Below are 19,952 nucleotides of genomic sequence, written 5' to 3'. Positions count from 1 at the left end.
GTCTTGTGAGCAAATTTCATTCAGTTGTGAGAATTGGGAGAAAACCCCATTGCATTGTTTGAACCTAGCCTTGCATGGCTGAGAAACTCTACTACATGTACCTGCTGTTTAGAGACTCTTAACAAAGGACATAGGTTATGTTGATCAGAAATGAAGTTAGATCCTAAGCCTGAAGCAAGGGGTTTCTCATAATTGTAATCTCAAGAAATCCATGTCTTATCTGAAAACTGACCCCATGCTGATCAATTTTTATTTTCATATTCCTTTGTTTACAGATACTGGGGGGGGGGGGAACGACAATTTTCCTCAATTCAATAAATTGCACCTGTTCACTCTTCTCCCAATGTGCAAAAGTCCCTAATCTTTCCCACAAATAAAAATCATATTATCTAATATATGGTTTCCTTTTAATTAACTGGTATTAATTGATTAATTGTTCTTAACCTATAAAAGTATATTCTCTTCCTATATTTGGAACACAACCCCAAGTTGAGGAAGGGGCCTGGCCCCAATATATCGGGTAACTGGCATACATTGCTTAATAAACTGATACGCTCAGAAGCTTGAATCTTTGTTTCCTCAATCATTTCATTTTTCACCTGCCACAGATATGAGGGGGAAAGGCAATCCAGACAAGAGAAACAGCCAGTAAAAACGTCTGGAATTGGGAGATGGGAGTTTTGTGTGCAAAGAATAGCAAGGAGGTCAGTGCCACTAGGTCACCGAGTATGGGGAGAAGAGTGAGACGTAAGAAGACTAGAAAGGTAGAAAGGGCCAACTAGTGACTTTCCTTTGAGACTGCTTTTCTTTGTATCCCCAATGCTTAGCACAGTGAATGTGGCACATGGTTAAGTACTTAATAAATACTTGTTGACTCAACTTCTATACCCCTCTGGATAACTTGACTTGATTGAATATGGGGGTTGAGGAGATGAAAATGATACCTATGTTGTGAGCCTGGTGGCACCAAAATAGGGAGGTTAGGAAGAGGAGATTTTTTGGGAAAAGATAATGAATTCAGTTTTAGATATGTTATATTTAAGATGTTTATAAGACATCCAATTTGAGCTGTTCTACAGAGTTGGAGATGGGCAGCTAGAGGTCAAGAGAGGGTTTACAGTTGGACAAATTGGAGATGTAAGAATCATCTGCAAGAAGATGGCAAATGAAATCATGGCAGCCATCACTGAGATCACCAAGTGAAATAGTATAGATGGAAAAGAGAAAAGGATTCAGGACAGATACTCATGGTTAGCAGGCATGACTTGGTTGAAAATGAATTCTGTAAGATATAATTATCATTAAAGAATATTAGGGCTGTCAGGGATCTTGAAGTAAAACTCCCTTGTTGTGAAAATATGGAAATTGAGGTCCAATTTGGGGAAGTGATATTGTTCAAAGTCATAGCTAATAAATGGCCTTGTATAATTTTATCCCATGCCTTCTGACTTCAAGTCCAATTTGCCTTCTCAAATGATGAGCCTTTTTTCCTGTGTAAGGATGTAATCTTTTTTTATACATGTCAAGTACACATATGGGATTTGCATACAAATGAAGACTAGACCTTTCATATTTGTGTTACTCTGACAAATTTTGTTTTTGCACTCATCTCCCTCATGTTTATTGTGTTATTTTATTTGTACATTCTCTCATACTAATGTCACCTATACATCTTTGCTTATCCTTTTTGGATTCAAATAGCTCTTAACTTTCTCAGAAAATCAGTAAGAATTTCAGGATAAACAAAGACCTAACTGGAGCCTAGCATACTGTAGTTTTGAACATCAGTCTTAGTTAAAATACACTGTTGCCTTTATCTTATGAAAGACTGTAGGCTTTAGTCAGTCTGGGAACATGGTAGCCTTTTGTTAATGAGTGTTACAATGCTGTATAGAAAGGGCCTTAGACTTTTTAAACTTGCGGTACTTTCCTCACAAACATTGCCAGGGAAATTGGTTTGTAGAACTCTGATCTTTAAAATAAAATTCTACTCTGTGCCAGTTACTTTTGACCCCGAGTTTAGTCCACAATGAAGTTATTTTGCTTTCCTTCTTGCCTTCCTGAGAAATCAGAGGATAGAACACTTCCACCCACGCCTTGCCCCTTAAAATATACAGTAAAGGCTTTTCACTTGTTACCCTATTTGAGGAACACGTAGACTTGACCCTCTTCCCCATCCCAGGCTGGAACAGTATCCAGTCTGAATAATATACTTTGTTCCAAGAATGAATGTATTGCTAGGGAGTGGTTTAAAGAGGAAAACTACAAATTCTGTTCACTCAAACTCATCATCTCATTCTATTCATTCTCCAAGAGAAAGGAGAGCCCAACTAGTCCTCAGGATGTATTTACCCTTTGTTTTACCAAGTTCAGCACGAAGTCTGTTCCCCATTTCAATAAGCTGCTGCTTCTCTTGGCTTAGGCTGGAGATTTTTCTTGCTGCTTCCTTCAATTTCTTCTGCAACATTTGCATGGAAAAGGCTCCAAGAGGCTGGGCCTGAATCCCAGCACCCATTTGGTCAAACCGATCTTTTCGATCTGTAGTTCCTTCTAGAGGTTTTTTGGTCATCTGACTCTGTAAATGAAAGTTCAAGAAGAGGGCTGCTAGTTCGAGACTCCAACTACAAACAGCACATACCAAAAACAGGCTGGCAAAGAAATAAAATCTTCAACTGTGAAACAGAATAAAATAGTACAATACATAGATATGAGATTTAGCACTTAACAATTTTTAAAATTAGCTTGAATTTTACTTCTCTAATAACAAATGAATTTTGTTTCTTTCACGACAATGAAACCAACAACAATGATATCTTCACTGTTGCAAGCTTGACAGTATTATCCAAATGTCAAATATGCATCATTAACCTCCTCCCTCTTTTTTTTTTTAATAATAGATGAGAAAACAAAGTCTAGGAAGAAATGGCCAGTCTAGTGCCCTGCAATGAGACTTTATTGGTCAGAATGACAATTTCTGGTTGACTATGTAGATAGAAGTACACACTGAAAAAAAAAGAAAAAAAAAGAAGTACACACTGAAATCTCAGTTCTAGACTTTGCTTGCTGGTAGTAGAAATTTTTTTGGTTGGGACAACAACCCTACACAGTAGGTTATTGCAAGTATTATCCCCACTTTATAGATGAAAGAACTGAGACTCAGAGATGAAGTGACTTGTCTCATGTCACATAGTGACTTAAGTGGAAGAACCAGTCATTGAACCCAGGTGTTTTTTTTGACTCCAAGTCTGTCCTCTTTCCACTGTTCTTTATCCAAAGTGTTAAAACCAAAAAGATTTATTCCTTGAAAAACTGCCTATGCATATCCTTTGATCATTTATCAATAGGAAAATGTTTCTTCTTAATAAATTTGAATCCGTTCCTATAGATATTTGAAATGAAACTGTTATTAGAGAAACCCCATCCCACAACTCTCAATTTCTTGCTTCTCTCATGTTAGCTTTATTGCTTATAAGTAATTTTATGTAATCAAAATCTTTCATTTGACCTCCTGTGAACCTCTCTTTTAATGGATCATAAATTCTTTTACTATCCATAGATTGACAAATAATTTTCTTCCATGCTCCTTTAATCTTTTTTATGATGTTACCTTTTTCATATCTAAATCATGTGCTCTTTTGGAGCTTGTCTTGGTACCCAATCTGTGGAAGATGTTTGGTCTACTGCTAAATTGCTTTTTCCAACAGTTTTTTGTTGAATAGTGAGTTCTTGCCCCAATAACTGTGAATGTTAGTCAGAAATACTATTGTGCTCTGAAGAGTATTCTTTAAGTCAAGGAACTTTCTTTGGAAAGAAAGCTGGGGGCAGGGACAGCTAGATGGCTCAGTGAATTTAGAGCCAGACCTAGAGATAGGAGGTCCTGTGTTCAAAGCTGACCTCAGACACTTCTTAGCTGTGCAACCCTGGGAAAGTAATTTAACCCACATTGTCTAGCCCTTACTGCCTTGGAACCAGTACACAGTACTGATTCTAAGATGGAAGGGAAGGGAGGAAGGAAGGAAGGAGGTAGACTAATTAGGACAGGAACCATAACAGATTCTTCATGCTACACTTCTTCCTTTCTCTGAATTTCTTCCATCTCTGAAAACTAATTCCAGGTTCAGAAGTTGGTATTTGAGAGTCAGTGTGGTTTAATAGAAAGAGCACTGGACTTGGGAGTCAAGAGATTTGTTTTCAAGGCAATATCAATATTTATTAGTTATGTGACCCCACACAAACCACTCCATCTTTGAGAGATCCAATTTCTTCAAGTATAAAGTCGGAATAATATATAATAGATTCCTCATAGGGCTACTGAGAGGATAGTACTTTTAAAACCTTAAAGTGCTATAGAAATGTGAGTTATTATAATGATCCTTATGTTCACTTTCTTTGTATTTTTATCCCTAGAACTTAGCACTGTGAATGGCACAAGGTAGGTATTTAACAAAGGTATATTGATTGATTGATTCTGTACTTCAGGGTTTCATATCATATACATCAGTCAGATTAATCAAAACAATAACAGGGCAGACAAATGAGCCTCTCTAAAGCTGTAGGGTACCCTGAGGTGGAGATAAGAGGCATGTGCAAGGCAAGCTGAATCATCACACCGCCATCTTGACTACTATTTCCCCTTGGACTCTGAAAGAGACAACTCAGTGGAACAGCAGTAATCTCCAAATCACCAGACCTGTTTCCAACCCAGACTCCACTGCCAATACTGAAGAGAGCAATCACTGTGGAGAAGGAGCTCATTAGCTTTCTTATAATCACCACCACTAAGTGCTAACCAATTGCTACCAATAGACAGATGGGCAAAAGAGCCCTAGGAGTGGCAAAACCCCCATTCCTTACCCTCACCATCAGACTATCAGTCCTGCTTTCAACTCACCTCTCACAACTGTCATCTGGGGAAGTAATTCATGTGAAGAAGGGACCAGCTTATATCTATATTCATAACTAAAGCTATTATGATAAATATCGAAATAGTGGCTAGGGAAGTTAGAGGAATGGTGAATGGATATATAGTGGATTCAAATGACATGCTCATTCCAAAAGAGATGGTAGGTTGATTTGATTACTCAAGCAAGAAATGGGAAACAGCTAGGAAGGGGATGAGGTGAAGGACCCAGTGTAGATGTCAAGGAGATACAATATTGGGAGGATAGTCAGATGGCTGATGAAGCATGATCTTAGGCTATAGCCAACCAGACAGAGAGGGCCACTTGGGGTTATATTAGCTGACTCATCAATATAGTCAACACAAACCCTGAGTAGTGGTTCCTCAGCTGAGTGGATTAAGTCATCTAAGGTATAGTTTAGAAAGATACCAGATATAGGATGGATGTCAATCAAGGACAGGGCCTGATAAATGTGAAAAATGGACCAAGGCAAGTTAGAAGTAGTAGGAACTGTATGTTGGAAAGAGACTGTGGAAGTCCATAGCACTTGCTGGATCATAAAGAATCTTATACTATGAGGAGCTAATTGTTTGTAATGATCTAAAACACTCTCAGGTTTGACCAACAATAATAAATAATAAGGGTCAATTTTCTTAAGTGTCTTATAAATAGTATTTTGTTCATGAGGGTAGTTATTTAAAAAAAAGAAAAAGGAAAGAAACTTGATCCTTGTATTCAAGAAACCAACAATGTTACCAGGGAAACAAAGCATATACACAAGCTAAAACTAGCTAAAGATTTGGAACTCTAGATATAGAATGAGTTCCATTAGCTCTAAAATTCAGAATATCTAGGTTCATGTTCCATTTGTAAGCTTAACCTGTTAAACTTGCTCTTATGTGCAATCCTCCACCCCCAAAGTAATCATTCTAAAAACCACTTACCCTTTATATACTTAAGTAATTACTCATGAGGTTGCTACATGATAGGGCAAGGGTCAGTTGACAAGGCCTAGGAAGAAAAGGTCTCCTGGGCAAGACTAAAGAAAAATTATTGAAGAGGTTCAACCGCTGAAATAGAGTTTGTTCTAAATTGCAGCAGGGATCAAGTTCTTGATCTAGGAACATACTGGCTCAGGTTTTAATAAATTTTTATCCCTTTCTCCTGCTCGGTCCCTAGGTCACCCACAGCCTGGCTAGAATAGCCAGTCACTGAAAGTGTCCTTTCTTCCTCCCTCTTTCCAATATAGAGTCTGAGCTCCTGAAAAACAAGGGCTAGCTTGCTTTTCTATGTATGTTTGCAGAGCTTAGTACATAATAAATATGTAATAATATTCTTATGCATACATTATCATACTTTCTCTTTCATTTGTTCATTCATTCATTCATTCATTCAATTCATTCATTCATTCATTAATACAGTGGAGAAATGAACCCAAGACCTAGGCAAATCCAAGAAACTTCTGCTGAAATGCCTAATGACTTGAAAGATGCTTATTTCCTATAAGAAGATGGAGGGAGGTCCAGAACTCTGGTGGTATCTCATCTATCCCTGTCTTTTCTTGGGAATTCTCTGGCAAACTACTGTTTCTTCTGCTCCTCTTGCCTTTTTCTCCACTTTTGTGTATTTTCACATATGTGAAATGGACTTCCTGTAATATCTACACTTTTTGATATTCTTTACTTCCTTCACAATTCAACTACTATGCCACCTCTTCCATGAAGCCTTCTGCTACAAGCAGACAATCTTTGGACAATTCCTTCCTTCTTAGCCTTTCAGAACACACTCTGACCCCTCTTGTGCATTTAATTATATTGAAGGCCTTATAATAATGACTTCTGTACATGTTGTATAATTCTATCTACTACATAATAAACTCCTTGAATTGATTTTTTACTTTGAGTTTGTATACTTGATTTGATTGATTATTTTCCTATCCATTTTTGTATCCCCTAATGTTTAGATGAGTGTCTCATACATACTAGATGCTAAGTGCTTATTGAATTGAAATGTATCAAGAAGAGCTAACAAGGACCAAAAGAAATTTGTCAAGATTTTGCCACCTTGGGCCAAGTTTTCTTAAGCTATGAGGTTATAAAACTGACATAGTTATATGGAATGACTGAAAGAAAGCATTGAAATTGAAATCAGTAATAAATTCTAATCAAATTTTAAGACTTATTAACAGTGTAAACCTGGAGAAATAACTTCTGTCTGCCTTAATTTCATCATCAATAAAATAGAGATAATAAGAACATCTAGCTCCAAGGGTTTGGAAATATTTGTAAACTGTTTTGAAAACCTTAAAGTGCTATTAAATGTTATCAATTATTTGTTGCCTTTAACACAAAATATAAGAGAGGCAAATTGTGATGAAAAAATCTTTGAAAGGGAAAGAAACTTGATACAGGTTGAAAGCATGGGCTACTAGAATCTACTAAATTGTTTTTAACCAAGAATCAATCCTAGTAAATGAGATCTCAGCAAACTGAGAGGTTTAAGGATTTAAAAAGGAGGGGTAGGGGAAAAAACTCTTTCACCATCCCTAATACTACTGGACATGAGGGGGCAGCTGGGTAGCTCAGTGGATTGAGAGCTAGCCCTAGAGACGGGAGGTCCTAGGTTCAAATCTGGCCTCAGACACTTCCCAGCTGTGTGACCCTGGGCAAGTCACTTGACCCCCATTGCCTACCCTTACCACTCTTCTGCCTTGGAGCCAATACACAGTATTGACTCCAAGACGGAAGGTAAGGGTTTAAAAAAAAATACTACTGGACATGAGAAAAGGAAAATCATCCTTTTAGCATGCCTAATGAAAATTTTAAGGCTTGTCACAGATCCTCACCTATTAATATAATTCATTTCTTTCAAGATTCAATTCAAATGCTTGGTATAAAAGCATAAGGTTTGAGCATTTGGGGATAAGGCTTCTTTGGAACAGATTCAATCAGGAGACTTGAGTGGAAGTCTTGAATTTGCCTTTGTAAAAGGGAGTTGGATAAAACAAGACAAAGAACATTATAAAAATGAAACGGTTCATTTTCATTGCATTAAATCAAAAAGGTTTTGTACAAATAAAACCAATGTACTCAAGATTAAAAAGTAAACAACAAATTGGGAAAAATTTTATAACAAGTATCTTTGATAAAGGCCTCATACTCAAATTTATAGAAAACTAAGTAAAATATATAATACAAAGATTCCTCAATTCATAAATGTTCCAAGGATATGAGCAGGCAGTTCTTAGAGGGAGAAATTAATACTATCAATAGTTAAATGAAAGAATGCTCCAAATCATTATTAATTAAAGAAATGCAAATTAAAACAACTCTGAGATACCACTTCATACTCATCAGATTGTTAGTATGACTGAAAAAAAAAAAGATAAATGTTGGAGGGGATATGGGAAAATTGGGACACTAATACATTGTTGGTGGAACTGTGAACTGATAGGACCATTAAAAAAAAAAAACCCTTACCTTCTGCCTTAGAATCAATAAAGTGCATTGTAAGTAAATAAGAAGGGCTAGGCAACGGGGGTCAAGTGACTTGCCCAGGGTCACACAGCTGGGAAGTGTCTGAGGCCAAATTTGAACCCAGGGCCTCCCATCTTCAGGCCTGGCTCTCAATCCAATGAGTCACCTAGCTGCCCCCAAAATTTTGATCTTTATCCATACTGTCACCTCTGGTCTTTCAATACTTAAGTTCCCTCCCAGGCTATCACCCCTATACTAGCAACACTCCTCATCCTTTTCCCATCTTGATCTCCTGGTGAACCAGTTCAACTCCACACCATGTTCTTCTCAAATCCCTTGCCTCCTCACGATATCACTGATTATGTCCTGCCAAGCCTCAGCCTTGAATCATTCCCATCATCCATGACTTTCACTCCTTATATGTATGCTGTTGAATGAAGGTGGAAAAAATTTACACAACTATTCTGAATCTACTAGTTTTATGCTACATAATCTCAACTGGGGCCTCAATGCTACAAGGCAATCCTACTATATCTCTTCCAAAATTTTTCATTCCTTTTCAAACCTTCCCTAAACCCTTTCAACTGAAAGTCTTACTTGATTTTATTGAAAAATTTGAGGCCATTTGCAGGTAACTCCCTTCATCTTATACTACTTATATGTCTTCTGCTACTATCTCCTTCACATGAAAAGGTGACCGTTCTTGCCAAGGCAAGTCCATCTACCTACAGAAGAAATTCTGTTTCATCACTAGTTTGGTAACTTTGGACTGACTTTTGCCTCTTTTTGTATTCCCAGCACTTAGCAGAGTATCTGGCACATAGCAGGTTCTTAATAAATAGTCACTGATTGATTAACCCCATCTCCTTCTCTTCTGTTATCCCCACTCTCTCACTTATCTTCAATTTCAGTCTATTGGTGGCTTCTCTACTGCCTACGAATACACCCATGTCTCTTCCATCCTCAAAAAAGCCTCATCCGATCCTTTTATCCCCACTATCATCTCATATTCTGTCTACGTTTTGTGGCTAAATGCCTTCCATCTATAATAAGTGTTTCCATTTCCTCTTTTCTCACTCTCTTCTTAGTGAGGTGAACTTATGGTATGCATACCAAAGGGGGACACCCAGAGCCCTCTTGGTGGGCATCCCCACTGTCATCCCTGCACAGAGTTTGTCTGAGGGCTGGGCTGCTTCCTTCCTGCTCCCCACATGCACCTCCCTCAAAAAGATTCATCATCACAACTCTATAATGTGGCTTCTGAATTCTTTATTCAACCAAAATTGTTTTCAAAGAAATTATCAATGATCTTTTAATTGCTAAAGCCAATAGTTATTTCTCAATCCCTATCCTTCTTGACCTTTCTGCAGTTTTTGGTGCTGCCAATCACCTTGTTGATTTCCTTTTTTTCTCTAGGTTTCTATGAAACTATTTTCCCCTGGTTCTCCTATCTATGTGACCTTTCCTCAGCTTTGCTGAATCTTCAATCTAGGTCACTCCCTCTACTTAATGGTATTCCATAAGGCACTGTCATAGACACTCTTCTTCCCTTCTCAATTGGTGAGCTCATCAGCTCCTATGGATTCAATTATTAATCACTACATGATGATTCTCAAATCAACTTATTGAGTTCTAACTTCTCTACAGACCTCTAGTCTTGCATCTCTAACTACATATTAAAACATTTCAAAATGGATATACCACAGATCTCTTCCTAAATTCAACATGCCCCAAACTGAACTAATTATCTTTCTCCTCAAACCTTCTCCCCTTCCAAACTTTTCTATCACTGTTGAGAGCACCACCATTCTCCCGGTCTCCTAGGCTCACAATATGTGTTCTCCTCTTTGATACTCTCTTCTCTCTAGGTATTTGGGATATTACTCTCTTTTGAATTCTTATCATCCTCTATTTCTAGGTGTCCCTTCAGGTTCCGTCCTATGCCCTCTTCTCTTCTCCCTCTATATTAGACAGTTTTTAATACTTCTTTATCTTCTTAGTAAATATTCTTTTGAAAAGCAAATAAGACATTCCTTGGTTCAACTGATATTGAGGCTCTTATCAACAATATCAATGTCATGGAGGAGATAATTGATACCAGGTGGAAGCAACAGAATGGAAACTTGAGCTAAAAATATTAGAGAAAGTTCTATCATTCCTTACAGTTAGCTCTAGAATCTTTATGGGGAGAGGAAACCATCTGTGCTCAGGGGATACATTTTGCTAATGAGTGTTTGGGTTGGGAGAATAAGTCCAGAGTTTATATGACTACCTCTCTCTCTTTTTTTTAAAGCCCCTATCCTCAGTCTTGGAATGTCTATTCTAAGGCAAAAGAGCAGTAAGGGCTAGGCAATCGGGGTTAAATGACTTGCCCAGGGTCACACAGCTAGGAAGTGCCTGAGGCCACATTTGAACCCAGGTCCTCCCAACTCCAAGTATATGACTACAATTTGATCTAGCTATGTGAGCTTGGGAAAATCATGATTTCTTCAGGATTATTTTTTTATCCTAAAATGAGGATGTTCTAGATCTCAAAAATTTCTGACATTCTATACCCTGTAAGGAAGGCAAATGTGTGCCTACACCTCTTGTATTAAATAAATAAATAATCTGGGCTGCAGAGTCCAACAGATAGAATTAACACTAAACGTGACAAACTAGGAGACTCTGTAGTTGGAAAAGATTTAGCTCTGTCCTGTATAATTAACAATATGTTCCTCAGCAAGAATTAGAAAGAGAAATTCCATTTAAAATCACCCTAGACAATATAAAATACTTAGAAATCTATCTGCCGAGACAAACATAGGACATATATGAACACAACTACAAAGCACTCTCCATACAATTAAAACTAGATCTAAACAATTGGAAAAACATTGATTGCTCATGGGTGGGAGGAGCTAACATAATAAAAATGACAATCCTACCCAAATTAATTTACTTAGTGCCATACCCATTGAACTACCAAAAAACTTTTTTACTGCATTAGAAAAAAACATAACAAAGTTCATTTTGAAGAACAAAAAATCAAGGATATCCAGGGAAATCATGAAAAAAAAAATGCAAAGGAAGGAGGACTTGCAGTCCCAGATCTCAAACTATACTATTAAGCAGTGGTCATCAAAACAATTTGGTACTGGCTAAGAGACAGAAAGGAGGATCAGTGGAATAGACTTGGGGTGAATGACCTCAGCAAGACAGTCTATGATAAACCCAAAGACCCCAGCTTTTGGGACAAAAATCCACTATTTGATAAAAACTGCTGGGAAAATTGGAAGACAGTATGGGAGAGATTCGGTTTGGATCAACATCTCACACCCTACACCAAGATAAACTCAGAATGGGTGAATGACCTGAATATAAAGAAAGAAACTATAAGCAAATTAGGGGAACACAGAATAGTATACTTCTCAGATCTTTGGGAAAGTTAAGACTTTAAAACCAAGCAAGGGGGCAGCTGGGTGGCTCAGTGGATTGAGTGCAAAGGCCTAGAGATGGGAGGTCCTAGGGTCAAATCTGGCCTTAGACACTTCCCAGCTGTGTGACCCTGGGCAAGTCACTTGACCCCCATTGTCTAGCCCTTACCACTCTTCTGCCTTGGAGCCAATACACAGTATTGACTCCAAGATGGAAGGTAAGGGTTTAAAAAAAAAAAGCAAGAGGTAGAAAAAAATCACAAAATGTAAAATCAATAATTTTGATTACATCAAATTAAAAAGTTTTTGTATAAACAAAACCAATGCATCCAAAATTAGAAGGGAAGCAACAAATTGGGAAACAATCTTCATTACAAAAACCTCTGACAAAGGTTACTCAAATTTATAAAGAGCTAAACCAATTGTATAAAAAATCAAGCCATTCTCCAATTGATAAATGGGCAAGGGACATGAACAGGCAATTTTCAGTTAAAGAAATCAAAACTATTAGAAAGCACATGAAAAAGTGTTCTAAATCTCTTATAATCAGAGAAATGCAAATCAAAACAACTCTGAGGTATCACCTCACACCTAGCAGATTGGGTAACATGACAGCAAAGGAAAATAATGAATGCTGGAGGGGATGTGGCAAAGTTGGGACATTAATTCATTGCTGGTGGAGTTGTGAATTGATCCAACCATTCTGGAGGGCAATTTGGAACTATGCCCAAAGGGCGCTAAAAGACTGTCTGCCCTTTGATCTAGCCATAGCACTGCTGCGTTTGTACCCCAAAGAGATCATAAGGAAAAAGACATGTACAAAAATATTCATAGCAGTGCTCTTTGTGGTGACAAACAATTGGGAAATGAGGGGATGTCCTTCAATTGGGGAATGGCTGAACAAATTGTGGTATATGTTGGTGATGGAATACTATTGTGCTCAAAGGAATAATCAAGTGGGGGAATTCCATGGGGACTGGAACAACCTCCAAGAAGTGATGCAGAGTGAGAGGAGCAGAACCAGGAAAACATTGTACACAGAAACTGATACACTGTGGTACAATCTAATGTAATGGACTTCTCCATTAGTGGCAATGAAGTGATCCTGAACAACTAGGAGGAATCTACAAGAAAAAACCACTATCCACATTCAGAGGAAACACTGTGGGAGTAAAAACACTGAAGGAAAACAACTGCTTGAATACATGGATCGAAGGGATATGGTTGGGGATGTAGACTCTAAATGAACATCCTAGTGCAAACATCAACAACATGGAAATAGGTTCTGATCAAGGACACAAGTAATACCCAATGAAATTGTGCATTGGCTGTTGGAAGGGTGGGTGGAGGGGAGGGAGGGAAATAATGTGATTATTGTAACCAAGGAATAATGTTCTAAATTGACTAAATAAACTAATTCAAATGGAAAAAAAATAAAAAGATGTTCCTCCAAAATCTGGCAGAGATTGAAGCTTTGGGTGGTAAGGGCAAATTGGTTATTTTATAGAGATAATTCTTCAATTGAGCTATAAAGGGAAATGTAATTCCTTTAAATTTCTGTTTCTGAAAGTAAAACTAGGATAGCAAGGATCCTGTTTCCAAAATAAAGTCAGTAAGATTGAACATCAAATAAATGCACAAAAGTCAGCCACCTAATAATACTAAGCAGGATTTCATTATGGCATTAAATTTAAAAATCATTTCCTTTGTTTCAGGTTATTGAAAGTTAATGAATAGTCTCTTCATTCTCTGTGGAGGGTATGGTTGACAATTAGCAAAGGCACATTGCCCCCTAGTGAAAAATAAGGAGAAATTAAAAACATCAATTAGACTTCCACTAATTACACAGGCAGAGGAAGTTCTTCAGAAAGGAAGATCTATCTCACTCTGAAAAAAGTTATTAAAAACTGGATTTGGGTGGAATTGGAAGCACATGGCAATGTCACTCAGAGTTTATTTATATTTTTATCAAAGATAGTGGACTAGTACTACTATTCAGATAAACTATAGGGCTGGAGGCCTGGTTGCCAGCTACTTACTTGCAGAATCTTACTAGAAGACTACGAGATTTCCCTTTATTTTACCTCTGTGATTCTAATCTTAACTTCCATGGGAAAGAAAAACAGAATCATCAGAGCCTTTGTTGTTGTTGTTCTTTCCTCCAGAACAGCATCTATGGAATTCCAAGGGGTCTTTAGATAGATTTAAAGGGTTCTATGAAATTGAATGGCAAAATTTCATTTTTATTTTTATTAATCTTTAACTGAAATTTAGCATCTTCAATTATTTAAAATCATTATTCTGAGAAGGGGACTATAAGTTTCATCAGACTGCCAGAGGGGATTCTATTACAAAAAAGGTTAAGAATTCCTCGACTAGAAGGAACTTTCTAGAACCCCTTATAATATGAAAGTTGAGGAGGCATCTTATATAAAACATCATATAGGTCTTTTGTTTTTGTTTTCATCTTTTGTCATTACAACTCATTATATCTTTAAAAGACACTGAAGGAAACAAGATGGGAAAGGGAATCTGAAAATACTGGGGACTGGGTCAGGCCAAGAACATACCAAGCAATCACTCTAGTGCCAAGTTGAATCTGTGCACAAGGTCAAGAGAAGGTGAGAGACTGGCCCCAACACACATACAATGAGGCACTGCAATAGGGACAAGGGTAAATTGGCAGCATTGTCACTCACTACCCAGTTCCAGAACACTGATTCAAGGCAGACTGACAAAGAGCTATACACAGGCTTGTGAAGATGGAATTAACTCTCTACTGCCCATTTTTTAGATTTAATTACCAGAAGCATATACAACCCACTTATCCTTAAGTGGGGGAGGTCTGTGACCCATGTGTGTGAAAGTGGGTGACAAATCAGAACCCACTGACTGGCCCCTGGGCAGTCCTAAGCAAAATTTTAGCTGTAAAATGGAAAATGGAAAAAAAGGCACATGAATTGATAAAAAGAAATGGTCTTTAAAAATGCCTTGAACTTGACCCTGGAGCTCCGGCTGAGATCTTTGGACTGCTTCTATTTTCCCTTAGAACAACCACATGAGTGAGTGAAAAAGTCTGACTCCCTTCCCAGGCTTTCCTGGAGGTACTAGCCTCTGGATGGGTCCCTTGTCTGGGAGTAGTCCTGGCTAAAACCTTTGTTAATTAACCCATAAGCCTCCAGTTGGGGCTTCTGGAGCCCTGTAGGAGTAAAGCCAGGGCTTGAGCAATAGTCTAGCTCATTAAGCTAGATTTCTTACTCAGTGCTTTCTCATTTCTCTACTTTCACACTTTCCCTCTTCTTTATAAATAAATTGCTAAAAAATCATTTGGAATTGATTAATTCTTGGTGACTATTTTCTTAAATAATCTAGTCCAACCCCTTACATTCTGCCCCTAACAGGGTGGATTTCCTAGGCAGAGAGGACCTGTCTGGTGTACTAAGGAAGAAAGTGCAGAAATCAGCAGCAAAAGCAATGTGGCTCAGACCCCAAGGACAGAGCACAATTTCATTTCTTACATATAGACTAAAAGTACACAGAGGAATATATATATATATATATATATATATATATATATATATATACACATCATTGCTCATATTGAAACACAGATCAAGAATTTGCAGAGCTTTCTGTGGCAGCAAAGAATTGAAAATGAAGTAAATCATCAATTGGGGAATGAATAAAAAACCATAGTATATGAATATAATAGAATATCTCTTGGCTGTAAGAAATGTTGAATGTGATGAATACAGAGAAACATGAAAGATCTATAAGAACTTATATACAGTGAAGCAAGCAGAGCTAAGAAAACAATATGCATAATGATTACTATAATGTAAACATGAAGAATAACCACATGGACCAAAAAATCAAAAGCAAATGTTGCAAAATTATAAAGAACAAGTACGGCTTAAAAAAAGTTATGTGAAGGTATCAGCACCCTACTCCTCTGTAGAACTTGAAGGTTTAAAGCATTGCACCTTGCCCTTATTTTTGGTTCTCTGATCAATTATGCAGATTTTTCCTGTTTTTCTTTTTCTCTGAAAAATATTTTTATTACTAGGATGGCTCTTGGGTTGGGAGGTGACAGTGAGTGAAATTATGATGATGCAAAAAAAAGACATCAATAAAAACTTATTTTAAAAATAACTAATGATTTCACCAGTAGCCTACTACTTTAAGTTCTACACAAAAAAAATCACATTGTCTCTATCTCTGGATATAAGCTATTATGAATCGGCAAAGTACTATCACATAATTTCCATAAAAATATACTAATTTCCATAACATATGAGATTTAAATAAAAGATATTCTGAATGTTATTGTTAAGATTTATGGGCTCCTGTAGATGTAAAATGATTCTTTCTTCCTTGGACAATAGAGGCATTCCATGAATCCTACACTTGTATACTGGAATTCTTTTAAAAATGCTATTACAAAAGCAGATAAATATTTTTCTTATAGGATAATTATATCAGGCTTTCATAGTATTTGGTTGTTATACCTCAGGAAACAGGTCTTAGACTACAGTATATCCAAAATCATGTTAGAACAGCCATTTTATGATGGAATTCTAGAGGAGCAGATAAAGAAACTTGAAAATTCATACTAAAAATGTTAAAATTGGTATTTCAAATCATCACATTTATTCAGTGCCTACTCTGTGCTGAGAACTGCTAAACTGGTAAAAGATTGAATGTTTATGTAAAATACAAACCCTAAAAAGATCTCATGGATTATCAGGGAGATAAAACATAAACACAGGTAAATATCATATACAATATTACATGATAAATGCATTGAAGAGGAATAAAACTATTATACCTACATCAAACGCATTAGAGAGTTGTAAAACAAAGTACAATGTGAAGTATAAAAGAAGCTTATATTTTTTTTCCTAAGGGAGATGAGAAATTTAGTTATGCAGAAATTTGTGAATGTTCTCATCCTTTTTACTAATCTGGGAAGATCTGTGTATTATAAATAAGATAGAATTTGAAGGAGGGGTCCTTGAAGAGCTGAGAGAAAGGCAAAGCATGATGATGTACACCATCTTCCCTGTTGTAGGGGAGGCAGAAGCTGGTGGAAAGCTTGGGATAGAGAGTTCTATCAAGGACAAAGTTGATGTGGTGTCCATACTAAGTCTAATATCAATATGGGGAGCCCTGGGGAGCAGAGGACCACCAGAAAAAATGTCCCATGTTGGAAATAAAGTAGGTCAAAGCTTTTTTGAAGGTCAGTATTGGGATCAGACTTGTGATTGTCTATTGTGTTTCAAGCTTGGGTGAGACAGGGAGATCCAGTATGAAGGGAAGGAATGAAGAAGGGAAGAAAAGAAAGAAGGAAGGAAGGGAGAGAGGCAGGCAGGCAGGAAGTGCTTCTAGGGTTGAAGGATAGGGTAGTACAGGAGAGAGGTCCTACAGAGAAAAAATATGGTCAAGGAATATTATTTCTGCAACAGAATTTTGTAGAAAAACAGGGTGAAAGTGAGTCATTCTGATAAGAGAGAACCAATATCTTATGCAAAGAGTTGGGATTGTGGAGAATGACTTGAATATAACTTCAGCTTACTCACCTCTTTTCCAAGCATCAAAGATTCTGGGATTTGTTGTTGATTCTTGTTAGAAGTCTTCCCTGCTTCCTTCTTGACTGTACTGAAATGCATCTTGAGCTGAGTTACCTGTTCCTGTAGCCCTGAAATTTCTAAATGTACTTCATCTAGCTGACTAGAAAGCTGGGCCTGGAACTCATCAAAGTCCAATGGTTTCTGCTGCACCTAGGATTCCAAATCAGAAAGACACTATTAAGAAAGCTTCCCTAGCTTCAGAAGGGATCAGGAAAATATGGGATAACATAAATCAAAGACAAGACTTAAAAAAAGAATAATCATAGATTTGACTAGAAGACAGCTTATGAGTTCTAATCCAATCCCTTCATTTAAAAGATGAGGAAACAAGTTTAGAGAGGTTAAGGGACCTGCCCAGGATCACACAGTTGTAGTTGGGATTTGAACCCAAGCCTTCTCATTTCAAGTCTGGTACTAATTGCACTATTAAGAGATAAAATGACTGGCAAATAACTATAAGAGAAAAAGCATGTGGTAGAGATACAGAGGTAGAGCATGTGGATCAAGGTGGCACTTACAAAAAGGTATCCACTGGAAATGGATATAGAATTACAGAATGGAATTATAGAATTTTAGACATTTTAATTTTTTTTGTTCTATATAATATGATTAAAAAAAGAATCCATTCAAAGTAGATTTGTCCCATTAATAAGTTATCATGTGAAGTTTATGAGGATCAACAATTGATCTAGCTTCTTTGGATATATGCATATTATATAAATGACTTTTTAATTCAGTTTAACATGGAGACCAAAGACTTCATTTCTATTATCCACATCTTCACAACTGTATATGAATGTTTCACTTAAAAAGCATGAGTTCTTTGGAATAACCATGGGACTAGATTTACTACCACCACTACTATTACTATTATTACAAAGAAGCTAGCATTTATATAGTTTCTATTATGTGCCAGGTATTGTGCTTTACAATTATTACCTCATTCGATCCTCATAATAGCTCTAGTATGACCCCCATTTTATAGAATATTAAACTAAGGCATAGAAAAATTACATGATTGTCTGATTCTGCATTCTTTTACTTCTCTATCAGGAGATGGAATCATGCTTAATCATTAAGCCTCATGGTTGGTCATTACTCTGATCAGAGTACTTAATTCTTCTGAAGTTATTTGTCTTTAATATATTGTTGTCCCTGTATAAGCTATTCTCATGGTCACTTCACTCTGCATCAATTAATACAAGTCTTCCTAGGTTTGTCCAAAACCAACCCTTTTATCATTTCTTATACTGTAGCATTATTCCATCACATTTATATACCATAATTTGTTTAGCCATTCATTCTCCAACTGATGGGCATTTCCTCTGATTACCATTCTTTGCCACCTCAAAAAGTTATATCTTTATACATCATTATATTTTTATACATAGTTAGTGAGTTTGTTTCGTTAAGAATGAATTCCTCCCTTAATTTACCTCCTTTTAATTTTCCCTTCTTTTTCACCATTTCCTTGTGGAGTGAAATTTCTGCACCCAACCCATTTCAATCTTACCCAATCTCTTCTCCTTGTTTGTTTAAATGTCTACTTGCACACTCTGATTATGGGATAATTTTCACTAACCTTACCTTATCATCCTAGTGTGTTATTGTCCCCTTTTCATTATTCTTTTAAGATTAAGACATAATAGAATCACTCCCAGAACTTGCTTAGATTCTTTCTATGTCTTTTACTAATATATATAGGGTTCAAAGGGGATGCATGTATCTTTCCCCCATATCTGAATGTAAGCAGTTTATCCTTGTTAGTTCTTTATCACTGATATTAACCTTTAAAAGTTTCTCTTTAATATGTTTTTAGGGCTTTAAAATTTCTACAGAGCTCTAATATTTCATCAGGAATGTTTGGAAGTTCTCTTTTTCATTAAAGATCCATCCCCCATCCCCACAGGATTATGCTTAGTAAGCAGAAAAAGTAAGTTAGTTATTTTTGGCTGTAGGCCTCTATCTATCACTTTTTTAGAATATGGTAGTTGTGACAGAGGCTGGCACTAGAGACAAAGTGCCAGACTGAAGAGTAAATGAAATTGATCACCAACGGGGGAGGGGCCTCAGGAGTGAAATTCAGGTGAGGAGAAGACTCTGGGGGAGAGAGCAGTGAGCTCTGGATCTTGAGAAACTAAGAGAGAAGTTGGGGAAAAGACTTTCTCCTGAGGGTTACCCATTTTTCCTGCTGGTGACTGGAAATCTTTCCCCCTAACACTTCCCAATTGAAGGGACTTCTGAAGAGAAACCTGAGCAGACTTTACCTCAGCTCCTGTTGCCCAGGGGTGAATCAACCTGACTTTCTCTCAGGGGGCTCAAGCTGCCAAGGCCTAAATTCCCCCCAAACTCGAGGAGGAAAGGGAAAGGATTTAGATAGAGATAGGGACCTCCATTCTCCACTTTCTTTTTCCCATTTCCCTCAGGAGAAAGTCTTTTCCCCAACTTCTCTCTTCGGTTTTTCAAGACTGAGAGCTCATTGCTCTCTCTGCCAGAGTCCTCTCCTCCTCCGGATTTCACTCCTGAGGC

At 37.2% G+C, this 19,952-nt stretch overlaps 1 protein-coding gene across 13 annotated transcripts in view; it reads right to left on the bottom strand.

Annotated features, from left to right (window-relative positions):
• The window catches only part of CCDC57 (coiled-coil domain containing 57), a 323,421-nt gene that overhangs the window by 112,923 nt on the left and 190,546 nt on the right, over positions 1-19,952 (bottom strand). For 8 of the 13 annotated variants that reach the window (XM_007482813.3, XM_056817294.1, XM_056817295.1 and 5 more), the window contains 2 exons: positions 17,373-17,573; positions 2,353-2,575 (listed from right to left, as the gene is read on the bottom strand). In XM_007482813.3, coding sequence (XP_007482875.1) covers positions 2,353-2,575; positions 17,373-17,573 — 424 coding nt within the window. The remainder of the gene's footprint in view (positions 1-2,352; positions 2,576-17,372; positions 17,574-19,952) is intronic. The other 5 variants (XM_056817296.1, XM_056817292.1, XM_056817293.1 and 2 more) reach the window with 1 other exon arrangement.

This window comes from Monodelphis domestica, chromosome 2, assembly GCF_027887165.1.
Source record: "Monodelphis domestica isolate mMonDom1 chromosome 2, mMonDom1.pri, whole genome shotgun sequence".
Classification (NCBI taxonomy): domain Eukaryota; kingdom Metazoa; phylum Chordata; class Mammalia; order Didelphimorphia; family Didelphidae; genus Monodelphis; species Monodelphis domestica.
This window is presented reverse-complemented; position numbering and strand designations above follow the sequence as displayed.